At 32.9% G+C, this 18321-nt stretch overlaps 1 protein-coding gene across 1 annotated transcript in view; it reads right to left on the bottom strand.

Moving 5' to 3' along the window:
• Positions 1–18321, bottom strand: part of LOC140442220 (dynein axonemal heavy chain 10-like) — a 657946-nt gene that overhangs the window by 504402 nt on the left and 135223 nt on the right. Inside the window, 2 exon segments of the mRNA XM_072533298.1 lie at positions 3569–3790; positions 12509–12711. Coding sequence (XP_072389399.1) covers positions 3569–3790; positions 12509–12711 — 425 coding nt within the window.

Below are 18321 nucleotides of genomic sequence, written 5' to 3'. Positions count from 1 at the left end.
AAGTCGGAATACTGGCAGGTAGAAATGGACCCAGTAGATAAAGAGAAGACAGCCTTCACCACAGGATCTGGATTGTGGCAATTCAACGTTATGCCATTTGGACTCAGTGATGCTCCTGCGACATCTGAGAGGCTTATGGAAAATGTGTTAAGAGAGTTATCTTGGAAAACATGCCTGGTTTATCTAGATGACATATTCGTCTTGGGGGAGACATTTGAAGATGATCTGAAGAATTTAGAAAACGTTTTTATTCGACTTGAAGCTGCCCAAATGATGTTAAACCCCAAGAAGTGCCAGCTATTTCAAAGCAAAGTCAATTATCTAGGTCAAATAGTGAGTAAAGAAGGAGTGGCCGTGGATAAAGGAAAAATCGATTCCATTAAGGAATGGCCAGAACCAACCGACAAACATCAAGTGAGAAGTTTTCTTGGACTATGTACTTACTACCGGAGGTTTATTAAGAAGTTTGCAGATATCGCTAAGCCATTAACGCGAATTAAAGAGGAAGCAAGAGATTACCGCTGGGATACAGACTGCCAAAATGCCTTTGAGACCTTGAAAAAGCATTTAATCACAGCACCAATTTTAGGATATCCACTGCCAGAAGGAGAGTTCATCTTAGATACAGATGCAAGTAATGTGGGAATTGGAGTCCTTGGATATTTTAGTAAAGTTCTTTCAAAACCTAAGCTTAATTATTGCGTCACGAGAAGAGAACTTCTAGCAGTAGTGAAATCAGTAGAGCACTTCTATCAATACCTCTATAAAAGGAATTTTTTAATCCGAATCGACCATGCCGCCCTTAAGTGGTTGATGCAGTTTAAGAATCCAGAGGGTCAGATAGCCAGATGGATCGAACGACTCCAAGAATACGATTTCAAGATTGAGCACCGGGCCGAAGTTAGTCACAGAAACGCTGATCTATTTTCAGAAGTCCATGCCCAGCAGGGTGTTCCCACTGCAACAAAACGGAATCCAAGGAAGCAGCAGTGCTAAGAACAACGATGGTCAACGATGACTGGACGTCTACTAAGATAAGGGAAGAACAAGAGAGAGATCCAGTTGTACAGAAAATTCGAAAATGGAAAGAGGAAAACCGTTGACAACCTTGGCAAGAACTATCATTCCTATGCTCAGTAGTTAAGACGTATTGGGCTTAGTGGGACTCATTTATCATGGAAGATAGCTTGCTCAAACGAGTCCTGGAAAATGATGACGGTTCAGAGAAGAGAAGACAGTTGGTGATCCCAAAGAGCAGAATAGCCGAAGTACTTCGTCAGTTACACGACAGTCCATCAGAAGGGCATTTTGATGTAAAGAAAACCCTTCAGCGAGTTTGGGAACGGTTTTATTGGATGAACAGTTCCGACGACGTAAAGGACTGGTGCAAGAAATGTACTATTTGTGCTACAAGTAACGGGCCTCATCGAAAAAGGAGAGCTTCTGTGAGACAATATAATGTTTTTAAGCCCGTTTGAAAGAATAGCTTTGGACTTTGCTGGGCCATTGCCTGAAAGTGAAAATGGAAGCAAGTACATGTTGGTAGTAATGGATTACTTCACTAAGTGAGTCGAGATTTACGCACTTCCAGACCAGAAGGCCGCCACCGTTGCAGGTAAGTTGATCCAAGAATATATCATCCGATTTGGAGTGCCTTTGGAGATCCATAGTGACCAAGGAAGGAACTTCGAAAGCGATCTATTCCAAGGAATATGTGATAGACTAGGCATGAAGAAAATAAATAAACTACAGCATATCATCCGCAATCGGATGGTATCGTAGAACGGATGAATAGGACAGTTGGCAAGTATTTGACAAAGATGGTGTCCGATCATCAGCGAGACTGGGACCAATATCTTCCGTTCTACACAATGTCCTACAGATCTGCTGTTAACGAATCAACAGGCCAGACATCAACCAGAGTCCTATTCGGACGCTGGATGCGACTACCTTGTGATCTAGAGTTTGGGTGTCGACCTGGAGAAGATGTAGCAGGTGAAGATTATGTGATCAAATTACGAAGAATAACGGACGATGTACACGAGTTGGTCCGTTCCTATCTTCAGATCGCTAGCGACTGAATGAAAAAACGGTATCATACGCAAGCCGAGAAGTGGTGCTTTGAGACGAACGACAAAGTCTGGCTCCATAATCCCAAGAAGCGAAAAGGTTGTTCTCCCAAGTTATAGCAGTTTTGGGAAGGTCCATACCTCATTATGGAGAAGATCAACGATGTCATCTGTCGAATAACCAAGATATGGAGGAGAAAGCCGATGATAGTACACCATAACCGGCTGGCGTCTTTTGAAGGTGAACCAAGTCCAAGATATGTTCCTCACGTACCGGTAAAGCACCAAATGTGTTGTTCCAAATTCTTGACTGCAGATTATCACGGTAAAATGAATAGTACAATATTTACTAAATGGATAAGTACACAATTACTTCCTAATTTAGAACACCCATCTGTGATTGTCATAAACGCAAGACATGAAGTGCCTATATTGCCACCGTATCACCCAAATTTTAATGCTATCATATGGGCAGATTGCAAGACTTACTATAATACATATATTGGCAGACAGATGAAAATGTTTTTGTAGTATGTGAAGTATGTGTTTTAAGTAAGTATGTAGAATATACTAACAAATTAATTGTACAGTGGTTTATTAGAGAAAAAAATATGTGTAATATTAATATCGAACCTGTAATAACTACAGTTCAGATTTTGAAGGTTATGAAAATTAAATATGACAAACTAAAAACATAAGTTCAAAATCTTCCAACAATATTATTTGAGCTAAATAATATTTCATTCTTTAAATAATTTGACTGTTGCCTATTACATCAACACACTGTAAGTATTATTGTATATTTAATTGTACTTATTTTTGCAAATTGTTTGTTTATTAATTAATCACTAATTATATTAAAAGAATTTATTAAGCTACTTTCATATCAACATAAAATTTGTTTCAAATTGCAGTTCAAATACATTTGTTAAAATTGGTGAACATTTGGTTATAAAAGGAATGATCCGTCTATTTATTTACGTTTTCTATTTTTCATAAATTGTTAAGTTGTAATTATTAAGAACCCGATAGGTTCTTATTGAAAACGTGTAGTTTTTTGTCCTTCCGTCAACCTGTCCGACTATCGGACTGTATGTGCAATTACTTCTAAAGGTGTGAAATTTGATATATCTGTCTCACGTGGTATAAGAAGAACTTGATGAATTTGGAGCTACAAATCTTGTCCATATTCTTATGTTTTTGCTCTTTATTTTTTCTGAAAGATATTTTAAAATTTGGTACAAGGTTCCTCTTAGTGTAAGGAACAAAGCTACTAAATTTGAGGCAATTATTCATCTTCACATAGTTATCACTGTTTTTTTAAAGGTCATGCAACCTTAAAACTTGATCCGTAGGCTCCTCTTGGTGTCAAGAAAAACAGAATTAAATTTCAGAAAAACAAAAAAATTCTAGGGTTATACAACTTAGGGGGGGAACAAGAATTCCATGAATTTCCAAAACTGTCTATAAAAGTTTTCTACTATTTATAACGAACTTACCTGGTCAAAATCAAATAAATTCATTTTGGTTAACTGCTTAATTCTCTTCAATAAGTCGTTTTCTACATGTTTTACTTGTAAAACTAAAGTTTTTAAATTATTTATTAAAATCAAATTAGCATTAGCAAACTCAGTGATTCCCAACGAAGACCATTTTATTCTCATTAAGCCTGGTTGGATATTCAATTCTATTTCTCGCATTTTTTCTTTTAAAAGATGCATCTAAAAGGTAAAAATTATATATTCGATATATGTATTATCTTTATTTAAAATGATGAGTACAATAGATTACTTGCAGATTTTTTAATTTTATATATTGATTTTTTTCTCACTCTATGAATTAAAATATTAATATATCCAAGAAGTCTATTTTTTAAACTAGTATAGCATTTTTTATTTAATTTTAAAGGTGAGGGTACATTTTGCATGATTTTTAGTTTTGTCGTTATGTTGATGTTACTGCAGTATATACATAGCGACACAATTAAATTTAATTGAAAACTCGGATAACAATAAGCCAAGTGGAAGATAACCAATAACAGAAAACTTCAAAACTAAATACTGTTTTATAAAAAAATATTTTGTGAACTTCCAAAAATCTTCAATCTAAAGAGCGATATAATTCTTGTATATAAATTTAACAAGTAGATTAATATCATTACAGCCTATAATATCCACTCCTGAACATAGGTATGGTTCAGGGGAAAACGTGTTATCTTAAGCAATGCCCCAGAGAGTTGACGAACTCTGGAGGAGTGCAGTCTTAGTACGGCATAGAGATAACGGCACATTGCCGTGCCTGATGCCTGACAGTATTTTTGTCCTAACTTGTGGAAATAAATGGAAAGTGAGATTAGAACAGAAAGAGACTGCTCATAAGAGAGCGTAGATATGAGTAACTCTTCTGAGTTTACAGACAGAAATAAAACGGGAACAATCAAAGAGGCGATTCCAATCGCGAATTCTGTCTCCGCCCAAAATACTGAGCCAGAAGGTATTCCAAGCGGAATAGACTGAGCCGGTCATACAAAAAAAAATAGAAAATGTATTTGGTCCGACAAGTTTGTGCAGATGCACCATTATTTAATTTATACGAATAAAATCATTTTATTCGTATGTTTTAATAAAAAAACATTTTATTAAAACGTATGTCATAGATATGAGAATTTGGATATGTCGATTTAATAAAGGTATTAATATTAATTAGAAATTAGGATATTATTCTCGTAATTAGAGTATACCTATTTCGTGGACTTAACGAAATTGAACAATTAGACAAGGATTAGTCGTTATATTAATATCAATGTTGTTATGCTATGAACGTCACATGTTTGTTATTTTTTTTAAATAGTTATTTCAGTTTAATTTCTGTTGATTTTATTCATCTTTTAACTCTTTTATTTTACTATTTTTATTCTAAAAATAGTTGGCGCTCAACTCTTCATTTAATTATTTTATCAACTTTCTATTTACTAAATATTCTGGCATCTAAATTCCTATTTTCATTTTTACTAAATATTCTAATTTCTTTATTTAGGCCCTATTATGTTCTAAGAGATAATAGAACATATATAACTTTCTGTGCCACACTTTGGTCAAAAAAGTATATCTGCCAGTTGGCTACTCTTTGACTTCTGTCATGTCAGCTGTAATTCAAAATAGAAAAGGAATAATTTTTTGTAAATATCCTTAATCTATAAAAAACATGCTTCTGTTAAAAATTCATTTATATTGTTAAAACTTCTCTGGGGTAAGTTATATTTAATATTTGACCAATAGCCAGCGTCTTTTTTAATTTCTCTCGTGTAGTTAGTATCTTTAATATAATTTAACTAATTTGTTTAATAATAATTGTATTCATTTTATCCTTGCAAATTGGCTACACGCTATTTAATATTGTAATTATTTTCAATTTTCATATGGCAAGAAAATATTTTAAAACATATGCAATTGCTAACATAAAATACATTATTCTAGTTTTTTGGCCTTATTCATTTTTTGTCGAGATTTTTGAGTGAAGACTTCCCAAACCGCATGGTCGACCATTGGAAGCCGAATACTGCAGTAGGTGGTATGGGAACTCAACATATCACTGGAGCTTAATACAAATACTGGAACTGGAACTAGCAACCGACAACTACATTCGGCAATCTTAATTTAATTAATATTAAAATTCCAATATTTATATTTCTTATGTATAATACATATGATTAGTTAATACCCAAACTCATTTTTCAGAGTTATTTTTAAGATTAGATATTTTCACACTGAGCTAGACGAGGCCTAACAAAATTGGCTCCTAAAGAAAGTTGTCTGAAAGAAACTTTCGGAGGTAGTTATATTGTTACCCATTGGTATTCACATCAATTGTTACACATTGGCGCCCAACTCCTAAAACCTAGACCTTGAAGGTTACAAGGTCCATTTAACTATAGAACTTTGTTTTAAAAACGTTGCTAAATAATCTATTACTGGACACCATAACTGTCCACTGGACGAAGAACTTGTTTATATAGAATAAGCTTGTTGTGTATTAATGACTTTTTCGAATTTAGAAGTCCGAATTAGAATTTTTTCGGGCTTGATGTTAAGTTCAACACGGGTCTTCTTAATATGCTCTTTTCAAAAAAAAAACTTAAAATGAAGAAAAAACTTGTTTCTGTAAAATGGTATAAAATTGTATTAATAAAATTTTTAAAAAGTGTCCAAAATAGATTTATAAATTTTCAGAACGTTTTCGATTATATCAGATCATCATCAGTGAAAAACATCTATAAAGTAGTTGAAACTAGCCGCATGATTCTGTCAGATGACCCTTAAATTACATAATTTTTGTAACGAACATTATAATCTTGTTCTGCAGCTATTTTCTTGTGGCATTTTAAATTAATTACTATTTAAATGGGAATAAGCAACAATTAAAGGTTAAAATACGTTTATTGACGTTTCAATTTCCACTTCGGAAACCGTTCTCAAAATACAAACATTAGTAAATTTACTTATTTTACAAAAATTAGTTTTAACTTCATTTTAAGTTTTTTTAAACTATGGTATAAAGCCAAGCACTGGGAATTTCTTTTTTAAATATTAATGCCCTTTTCACTGAATCTTGATTTTGAGAGTCGTACTAAAATATTTTGCTGCGTTGGCATACTTTATTTGTACGCCAATAATATAAATTGGACATTGACTGTCCAGATGGCAATTTTATTAATAGCAGGTTGTAGTTTTCTAGTTAAGCTTTCCGAAAGGTTATTGAAATTCGGACAAGCTTTTGGCTTCACCTTAACGTTTTGCCGTAGAACACTGAAGATTGTTCCCGTTTTGTTTCCCGAAGACCCATTTTGAATTACAGGTTTCATTTGCTATTCTATTTGTTTCAATTTATTGCTTCATTTTATTTTTATTATCTATTATTTTTGAAGCTTTCTAATTACTTAGCGTAACCCTGATAACTTGAAACTATGTCCACAAAAGTGAAATGTTTGATGAATTTTTGACAAGATGGAACACTTAGCTGGATGATGCAATATATTACGCAGCAATTTTTAAAGTTTAAAAACGTTATTTTTGACCTACCCAAATTAACTAACAAGACTTTTACTTTACTTAATCAGTAGACCCATTTGTACTTTTCGGTGTTGGGCCGTTTAAAATACAATTCATTACATTACACTATTTGACAGTCTTCTGAGGTGCCCTAGCTCTTAACGAACTTTCTCCATTCCTTCCTATTGGATGCCATCTGTGTTGCTTCCTGCCAAGTCTTACCCTTACTCTGTAGTATCTGCGAGATGTCACTGTTCCATTCTTTAATGGGTCTTCCTCTTCTGTTCTTCCCTATTGGTTTGGCGTCCCACACTCTTTTAACTTGTCTATTATTGTCCATCCGGGTTAGATGTCCGAACCATGCCAATTTTTTCTCTTTGATTGACTCGAGTATTGGTTTGATTTTGAGTCCTTCTCTTATTTCTTCATTTCTGATTCTATCTGTTCTTTTTACTCCTATCGTTCTTCTGAGGTATTTCATCTCTGCTGCCTGAATTCTGCACTGATGTCTTTTGTTTAATATCCAATTTTCTGCTCCATATGTCACTGTAGGTCTATATATTGTTTTGTATATTGTCATCTTGGTCTTTGTTGATATTTCTTTGTTATTAAGGAATCCTCTTTTTAGTGCTTGGAATAGTTTTCCTGTCTTTTCCATTCTGTTGTTAAGATCATCCTCGATGTCTCCTTTGTTGTTGATTACTGTTCCTAAGTATTTGTATGAATTTGTCTGTATTATTTTTTGTTGGTCTATCATTACTTCTATTTGATCTTCCGTCCCTTGTTTCCTTGATATTTTCATTATTTGAGTCTTCTCTTTGTTTACGTTTAAGTTGTATTTGCTTGCTTCTAGGTTCCATTTCTCTAAGTTGTATTTCAGTTTTTCTGCAGTTTCCGCAATTAATACTATGTCGTCTGCAAATATACACATCTCAGCATTTATCATTTGCATTCTGTTCCAACCGATGCAGTATTTCTTGAATGTTTTCTTGCATTCTTTTACTATCTCATCTATTACATTTATGAATAGTACTGGGCTGAGACTTCCCCCTTGTCTAACTCCTTGGGTTGTTTCAAATGGTTCTGACTGTATATTTAACATTCTTACTGTATTTGTTGATTTCATGTATATACTCTTTGTTGCTTCTATCAGTTCTTCACTTACTTGTTTCTTCGTTAGGCTTTTCCATATATCTTTTCTTTTGACTGAGTCGAATGCTTTTTCCATGTCTATAAAGCTCAGATGTATTTCTTTATTTTTCTTTAAGGCTTTTTCTATTACTTGTTGCATGGTGAATATATGGTCTTGTGTGTTGTGTCCTTTCCTGAATCCACTTTGTACCTCCTCTAATTTATGTTCTATTTCTTTTCTAATTTTCCTTTCTATTATGGTTTCGTATACTTTTGCTGCTACACATAGTAGTGATATACCTCTATAGTTCCTACAGTCTCTTGTGTTTCCTTTCTTGTATATAGGTATAATTACTGCATTTGTCCATTCTCTGGGTATTACTTTTCTCTACCATATTAGGTTATATATGTATAACAATTTTTCTTTTGCTTTTACTCCTATATATTTCATCATTTCTGGTGCTACTTCATCGCTTCCTGGTGCTTTTCCAATCTTTATCTTTCTTATTGCTTCTTCCAGTTCTTCTTTTTCTATAGTTTCTGTTGTGGCTTTCCTTCTCCATTGTATTCGCTTGATTTCCATTCAGTATCAGCTGAAAATGTTCCCTCCATCTTTCCATTATTGTCTTATCGTCGTTTATTATCGTTCCTTCCTTGTTCATTATTTGTTTCAGTTTCGTTTCTTTGTTGCTTCTTAGGTTTTTCAGTGTTCTGTAAAATAATTTTACGTTTTCTGTGCTGTTTTCTTCCATTTTTTCCCCGAATTTTTCCCAACTTTTCTTTTTCTCTTTCTTAACTATCTCTTTAACTTTTGTTCTTTGTCTCTTATAATTTTCATATTTTTGTTGTGTTTTGTCTTGGATGTATTCTTTCCATAATTTCTTTTTTTCTTTTATTTCTCTTTTCACTTCATCGTTGCACCAAGATGTTCGTTTTCCTCTGTTGTTATGTCTTGTGGTTCCACATATTGATTTAGCTGTTTTTATCATCGCATTTTTAAATTTTCCCCATTCTTCTTCTATTGTTTCTGTTATTTCATGTTCATTATCCATCTCTTTCTCTAGTCCTTCTGAGTATCTTATTCTCGTTGTTTCTTCCCTTAGTTTATAAATTTTTATTATTTCTTTGTGTTTTCTGTTTATGTTCTCATTTCTTTTTATATCTTTTCTTTTGCTTTTGAATGTGGTTTCTAGTAGATAGTGGTCACTACCAATTTCATAACTTCTTTTTACCCTTACGTCTCTTATCCAGTTCTTATCTGTTTTTTGCACTATAGTATAGTCTATAATTGATTGTTCGTCTCTTGATTTGACTTCTCTTGTGATCTTGTGTATCCTTTTATGTTGGAAGTGTGTGTTCAAAATCACCAGGTTATTGTCTAGACAGAATTCAAGTAGTAATTTTCCATTTTTGTTTAGTTTGTCCTCCCCATAAGGTCCGATGACATGGTTCCATTTTTCTGTTTCTTTCCCCACTCTACTGTTCATGTCTCCTGTGATCACAATTTTCTCTGTACAATCATTTATCACTTCTTGTAATTTGTCCCAGAATTCATTCTTTTCGTTTTTTGTTGCGTCTTCATCTGGTCCATAACATATGATTAGGTTTGTATTGGTTTCCTCTGTATCCATATCTATGTCTACTCTTAGTATACGTTCGTTGTAATACATCCAATTTTTTATTTTGTTGATACTCTCCTTCTTTATCATGCACGCTACTCCTGCCTGAGCTCTCTTCGTTTCTTCCACTCCACTGTATATTAGTAACATTCCGTTTTCTAATATTATTGATCCTTTTCCTTTTTTCTTTGTCTCTGTTATAGCTACTATTTCAATGTTCTTATCTCTAATTTCTTCCCCTAGTTCTATTTCCTTCCCATTTATACCTCTCACATTCCATGATGCCATTTTCCAAATTGTTTTGTTCTTTTCTGTGTTTAAGTTGTACTTCAATTTGTTTTTACTCCCGTTTGTGTTATTATCTTTAGATCTGCTCATGTCCCTGTTCTGTGCCTGTTTTGTTTCTCGGTCCGTTATTGTGTTTTCTTCAGCTAGTTTTTTGAACTAGTTGGTTCTGTATTGTATGTTATTTTTTCTATCTGGCTTGTTTTTTGATTCCATTTCCACTTAATGCCTTCAATAATTATGAAACCATATCCAATTTTTGTCCTTTTTCCATTAGTCTTTTTATCTGCTGCTATCTTCCTAAGATTTCTTTGTATCTCTATCTCTTTTAATGTTAGGTCACATTCTATATATACTCTATGTTGCTTATAGTTTATTAGTTTACCCTTGGCTTTCAGTATTTTCATTTTATCTTCGAATTTTTTACATTCGATAACACACATTGTTTCATTTATCTTTTGTACCCTATTTATTTCTGATTTTACTCCCATTTTTGTTTCTATGAAGTTCTCCAGTTGCTCTGCTTCTATTGTGTCTATTGATAAGCCTCTCATAATTAGGTTATTTTTCTTCTTTTCTTTCTAACATGCTTCCAATGCTATTTCTATTTTATCTATTTTTTGTTTCATCGCTGTCATTTCTTTCTTTAGATTTTCATTTTCTCTTATTATTTCTTTCATTTGCAATTTGTATTCACTATTTTCCTTCCTAATTTCTTTTAGTTCCTCAATCATATTACCCATTGTATTTTTTATCTCTTCAGGTCATTGTTTTTCTTTTTATTATCGCTTGCTATTTGTCTCATTAGTTCCATCATTTCGTTCTGGCTGCTGGTTTCATTCGTTGTTGGTTTCGACCTGTCTGGCGTTCGGCTCACTTTTCTGCTCCTGCTAAATATATCTATCTCCTCTTTGCTTTTTCTTTTACCATCTTCATCAACCTTACCATCCGCCATTTTTCTTCTTATTCAAGTAATTAAAGTATTTATAAATATAAATATTATAAATAACAGTTACGGATCTCGACAAGCGCCGCGCCTACCTCTACAGTTAAATCTTAGCAATTATTCTCGATCCTAATCAGTTTCGACTTCTACCACTTGTAAATACTAAAATACAATCAATATCAAAACAGCAAATAAATTCAGCCTTTATAATTCTGTATAGTTTTACCGAAACCTGAATAACAGACCTATTGTTTTTGTTGATAATTATTATTGTTTATCGTTCTTAATCACCCGTCCAGCGTAAAAAGCTCAACTCGTTTCGACCACTCAGAAGTTTCACTTTTATCCGTAGGGCAATTAAAACTAACTATCAATTTAATACAGTTCAAAATCAGATAACTGATTATTTACTTACATAAAGGTCCCTTTCAAACACACTTTACACTAACTTGCATGCAGATTACACTCGAAACCACCCAAAATTGGAATTTAATTTCGGAGCGACACTACACACGTCCTACTAGTCTGACAGCCTAGCAAGACAATTAAAGATTATCAAACGATTTAAATTAAGAAGACACAAAAAATAATTTGACAAAAAACAAAGAGTAATTTTATATTTGTGAATGATACAATAAAGTCTCTCGAGACATAAGGAATGACATTATAAGACTCTATTAAAATAGTTAACAATTTTAAAGAGACTATTAATACTGATAGTATTCCTGAAATAAATGGTCAAATTGTAGAAAAAAAACAATAATTTTTAGAATGAAAGTTTTCAAAAATTAAATAAAATAGCTTTGATATTGGCGGAAAATACTGATAGAGACTTACAAATGACCCCGGACATTATTGAAAATTTTAAATATGCATGCATAACCAGTGTTGAAGTATAGAAAGGAGTTTCTCCGCATATAAAAACAGTTTTAAGTAAAAGTTTTATAATGAAACATTTCAACTAAATTTGTTCTTTGTATAACTAACGTTATTTTATGATCTTGTTTATTTCATGATTTTGTTTTTGTTTTTAAAATTTTTATGTCTTTTTTGTGTATATTTCATGCTTTTTTCAAGTGAAACATTATGCTTTCTAATCGTTTATTTTAATGTTTTTATGCTTTTTAATTAGGACTCTAGTCATTACTCTATAAGCATAATCGCTGGAAAGATTAATTGGATTAATACCAAAACCAATTAATTTTGTTTGAAGGTGTTTATTTATATAAATATTATGGTTAATAAAAAATTTGATTTTTTTTACCAAAGTTGTGAGAAATTAAGTTGATGTACTTTTATAGAACTTTTACAGAATCTTTTAACTATTTAAGTAATTGAGAAATTTGACTTTTGCCGCCCTAAACTTTTAAACCATCTTTTAGAAATTGTTAGTTAATATTATCATTATACCTGAGCGTTGGTCAATTTGTATAAAATTGAATTGTAATTGTTAATCATTAATGTTACTGCATTGACATTAATTTGAGTTTTTTCTTTCTTTATAGCTATCAATCTAACATTTTCCGGAAGCATAAATTTCATTGTTTCCAATAGTTCCACGCTCTTGAAACAAGCCCATAATTCATTATCAAAGTTTATTTCAAATTGAAGACCTGAAATATATAAAAAAAAACAGTTACTTTCGGTTTAAAGTTGATAGATAATAAAATCAAAATAATTTAAAAAAAAAGGAGTCAATACATAAGAAACCAAGTTGAAAAAAAACTACTTTATAAAAAATTGTTAAAAGTAAAATAATACCAAACTATAACTTTAGTTCTAGTTATATCCCATTAAGGTGATGAAAATTGCGACTAGTTCTATTGACAAACCAATACAAGTAATTAAAAAATATAATCCGTAAACTAATTTTCGAAACCAAATTCCTCCTCTTAAAAAATATAATTTTGATCAGATACGTAGACCCTCATAAAAAAGGCTAAACGTGATGTTTGCTTTTTGGTAAACCAAATATCTGGTTCCAACCACAGAATTCTGAAAATAGGTGGATGACACACGACGAACGAGAATGTATTTGGAGTAATTAATACAAAGAGGAAACTGCTAAACATAACTGAATCAGTGAGAATAAGAACAGTAAAAGTTCAGATATTACAATTTTGGGAAAAGGAAAATATCTGTATGTTGAGTTAGTTAGATATAGTATGTCTGAATGGTCAATATAAGTGAGGCAGAAAAAATTAAACTATTGAAATAATATTTCTATTTCCCAGTAACAACAAAACAAAATTATTTGTTTTATATTTGTATTTTGAGAACGAGCTTCGAGGTGCAAATTGAAAGATTAAATATAAAGTATTTTTAATTACAAGTGTAATTTATACCCATGAAATTAGGAAGTAAATATAAAAATGTCGCAACAATGATAAAACAGTAGTCTCAAAACCTTTACTTAAGACGGGAATGGTTTTTATTCCAGATTATTTCACAAAATAAACCCAACAGTTACAGGCTGATCCAACTTTAGCCATTACAATAAAGCAGCGTTACTCAAAGTATGAATCTATCAAAATACAGTTTTCTGACCATAATGGTAACATATACGTAAATTTATAAATATATTACATTGTTAAGTAAGCGCCCGGTCTCTATCATCGAAATACTACACATACGCCACCATTCGCTCCTGGCCTATAATCGATCGAACGACTTCTGTTTGTCGCGCTACTTCTCGTTGATGCGTAGTTCGGAGAAAATCGTCTGACTACGCCGAGTTTCTGGGGAATTTGACATGATTCGATGGATTTATTAATCAAGCGTACCGCAAAATTTACTCGTATCTTGCTTGGTATTTTATAATCGAAGTTTTGTGTTTCGTGCATGAAGAGATTCTATTTGTCACAAAATTAGCCAAAACAAATTAGGGTCAAAGAAGAATAGTGAATTGGCTTTAAGGTATTAAAATAACAATAAAATTATCCACAGAGGGTTCACACAAAAAATACACCTGAAAAATATAAAAAAAAATAAATAAAAAAATTTAACAAAACAAATTAAAATATAAAAATAAATTAAAAATAAAAAACAAGAACCAAAAACAAAAATAGGAACTTGTAAAAACGTCTATTAGTTAAGAATATTGAAAATGTAAAACAAAAATTGCAAGGTGCAGAAATTCAGGATTTCAAATAACAAAAATTGGTTAGGCGAATGGATCCAGTAATCCGCAGTTAATTTCCACACGCACATACACAAATGGAAAGTTCACACTTAAAGCGAAAAAACGAAAGTATGATGAATCATATATTAATCCTTGATTTGTTTATTCCCACGGCTCTCCTCTCTGTATTTCGTCCAGCAAAGAAGCCAAAATATGTAAGGTATATGATTCGGACATAGAACCATAGAACCAGACATGAATTTGGGACAGCCTTTATAGTCTATAATAAAGTCAAGCACTTGATTATAGATTTTAAACCGATAAATCCGCGAATGAGCTGCTTAAGGATCAGGGGCAAGTTTTTTAATATAAGCCTTATTAATGTACATGCCCCAACAGAGGACAAGGAAGACGAAGAAAATGACAATTTCTATGATGAATTAGAAAGAACATATGACAATTGTCCCAGAAATGACATTAAAACAGTAATCGGTGATCTGAACGCAAAAATCGGAAGGGAAGAAATATATCTACCGCACATTGGTAAATATAGTCTCAATAATAATACTAATTCGAATGGACACCGAGCAGTCACCTTCGCAGCCTCAAAGAACATGATCGTAGGAAGCACATGTTTTCTACACAAAAAATACATATGCGGACTTGGACCTCGCCTGATGGATTAACGAACAACCAAATTGATCATATCTGATCATAGATGATAGACACTTCTCCAACCTTATGGATGTCCGCACCTATCGAGGCGCCAATATTGATTCAGATCATTTTTTAGTTGGCACAAGAATTCGGGCTAGAATCTCAAATGCGAAGAAGGAGAGAAGTACCAAAACAAGGCGCCTTAATATTGAACTCCTGAAAAACCCGCAAACGGTAGAAAGGTTTCAAAACTATATCGAAACTAAATACATAACTAAAGAGAATCTAACAATTAGTGAACAATGGGAAGTGTGTAAAAATTACATTAAAGACGCAGCAAATAACATTCTAGGGCCGCAAAGACCACCACCATGCAATGAGTGGTTCGATGCTGAGTGCGAGGACATTACAAGAAGAAAGAACAATGCATATAAACTGATGCAGCAAAGAAGAACCAGAGAAAAAGAACAAAAATATAAAGAAATATAAAGAAGAGAAGAGAAGTACATCCATCGAAGAAAAAAGCGAACTTATGAAAATAGAATATTGGAAAAACTTGAGACATTAAAAAAGGAAAATCAAACAAGAAAATTCTATAAAAATCTAAATAAAGCCAGAAAAGAATTTAAACCAAGGATCGGACTATGTAAGGATAAGGAGGGGCATATACTCAATACAAAAGAAGAAGTATTAAAAAGGTGGGTGAAACACTATAAAGAACTACTTTCGAAGTAGAAGATCCAAATCAACCACCCCCAGGATCAAACAACAATACACCATTGGAGCCTCCATCAATTCAGGAAGCACGGGATGCAATAAAACACCTAACAAATAATAAATCTCCAGGAAGTGATGGTATACCACAGTTTTCTGACCATAATGGTAACATATACGTAAATTTATAAATATATTACATTGTTAAGTAAGCGCCCGGTCTCTATCATCGAAATACTACACATACGCCACCATTCGCTCCTGGCCTATAATCGATCGAACGACTTCTGTTTGTCGCGCTACTTCTCGTTGATGCGTAGTTCGGAGAAAATCGTCTGACTACGCCGAGTTTCTGGGGAATTTGACATGATTCGATGGATTTATTAATCAAGCGTACCGCAAAATTTACTCGTATCTTGCTTGGTATTTTATAATCGAAGTTTTGTGTTTCGTGCATGAAGAGATTCTATTTGTCACAAAATTAGCCAAAACAAATTAGGGTCAAAGAAGAATAGTGAATTGGCTTTAAGGTATTAAAATAACAATAAAATTATCCACAGAGGGTTCACACAAAAAATACACCTGAAAAATATAAAAAAAAATAAATAAAAAAATTTAACAAAACAAATTAAAATATAAAAATAAATTAAAAATAAAAAACAAGAACCAAAAACAAAAATAGGAACTTGTAAAAACGTCTATTAGTTAAGAATATTGAAAATGTAAAACAAAAATTGCAAGGTGCAGAAATTCAGGATTTCAAATAACAAAAATTGGTTAGGCGAATGGATCCAGTAATCCGCAGTTAATTTCCACACGCACATACACAAATGGAAAGTTCACACTTAAAGCGAAAAAACGAAAGTATGATGAATCATATATTAATCCTTGATTTGTTTATTCCCACGGCTCTCCTCTCTGTATTTCGTCCAGCAAAGAAGCCAAAATATGTAAGGTATATGATTCGGACATAGAACCATAGAACCAGACATGAATTTGGGACAGCCTTTATAGTCTATAATAAAGTCAAGCACTTGATTATAGATTTTAAACCGATAAATCCGCGAATGAGCTGCTTAAGGATCAGGGGCAAGTTTTTTAATATAAGCCTTATTAATGTACATGCCCCAACAGAGGACAAGGAAGACGAAGAAAATGACAATTTCTATGATGAATTAGAAAGAACATATGACAATTGTCCCAGAAATGACATTAAAACAGTAATCGGTGATCTGAACGCAAAAATCGGAAGGGAAGAAATATATCTACCGCACATTGGTAAATATAGTCTCAATAATAATACTAATTCGAATGGACACCGAGCAGTCACCTTCGCAGCCTCAAAGAACATGATCGTAGGAAGCACATGTTTTCTACACAAAAAATACATATGCGGACTTGGACCTCGCCTGATGGATTAACGAACAACCAAATTGATCATATCTGATCATAGATGATAGACACTTCTCCAACCTTATGGATGTCCGCACCTATCGAGGCGCCAATATTGATTCAGATCATTTTTTAGTTGGCACAAGAATTCGGGCTAGAATCTCAAATGCGAAGAAGGAGAGAAGTACCAAAACAAGGCGCCTTAATATTGAACTCCTGAAAAACCCGCAAACGGTAGAAAGGTTTCAAAACTATATCGAAACTAAATACATAACTAAAGAGAATCTAACAATTAGTGAACAATGGGAAGTGTGTAAAAATTACATTAAAGACGCAGCAAATAACATTCTAGGGCCGCAAAGACCACCACCATGCAATGAGTGGTTCGATGCTGAGTGCGAGGACATTACAAGAAGAAAGAACAATGCATATAAACTGATGCAGCAAAGAAGAACCAGAGAAAAAGAACAAAAATATAAAGAAATATAAAGAAGAGAAGAGAAGTACATCCATCGAAGAAAAAAGCGAACTTATGAAAATAGAATATTGGAAAAACTTGAGACATTAAAAAAGGAAAATCAAACAAGAAAATTCTATAAAAATCTAAATAAAGCCAGAAAAGAATTTAAACCAAGGATCGGACTATGTAAGGATAAGGAGGGGCATATACTCAATACAAAAGAAGAAGTATTAAAAAGGTGGGTGAAACACTATAAAGAACTACTTTCGAAGTAGAAGATCCAAATCAACCACCCCCAGGATCAAACAACAATACACCATTGGAGCCTCCATCAATTCAGGAAGCACGGGATGCAATAAAACACCTAACAAATAATAAATCTCCAGGAAGTGATGGTATACCACAGTTTTCTGACCATAATGGTAACATATACGTAAATTTATAAATATATTACATTGTTAAGTAAGCGCCCGGTCTCTATCATCGAAATACTACACATACGCCACCATTCGCTCCTGGCCTATAATCGATCGAACGACTTCTGTTTGTCGCGCTACTTCTCGTTGATGCGTAGTTCGGAGAAAATCGTCTGACTACGCCGAGTTTCTGGGGAATTTGACATGATTCGATGGATTTATTAATCAAGCGTACCGCAAAATTTACTCGTATCTTGCTTGGTATTTTATAATCGAAGTTTTGTGTTTCGTGCATGAAGAGATTCTATTTGTCACAAAATTAGCCAAAACAAATTAGGGTCAAAGAAGAATAGTGAATTGGCTTTAAGGTATTAAAATAACAATAAAATTATCCACAGAGGGTTCACACGAAAAATACACCTGAAAAATATAAAAAAAAATAAATAAAAAAATTTAACAAAAC

This window comes from Diabrotica undecimpunctata, chromosome 5 (genome assembly GCF_040954645.1).
Source record: "Diabrotica undecimpunctata isolate CICGRU chromosome 5, icDiaUnde3, whole genome shotgun sequence".
In the NCBI taxonomy this organism is placed as follows: Eukaryota; Metazoa; Arthropoda; class Insecta; order Coleoptera; family Chrysomelidae; genus Diabrotica; species Diabrotica undecimpunctata.
The sequence above is the reverse complement of the archived record's forward strand: the minus strand, read 5'-3'. Positions and strand labels throughout refer to the sequence as shown.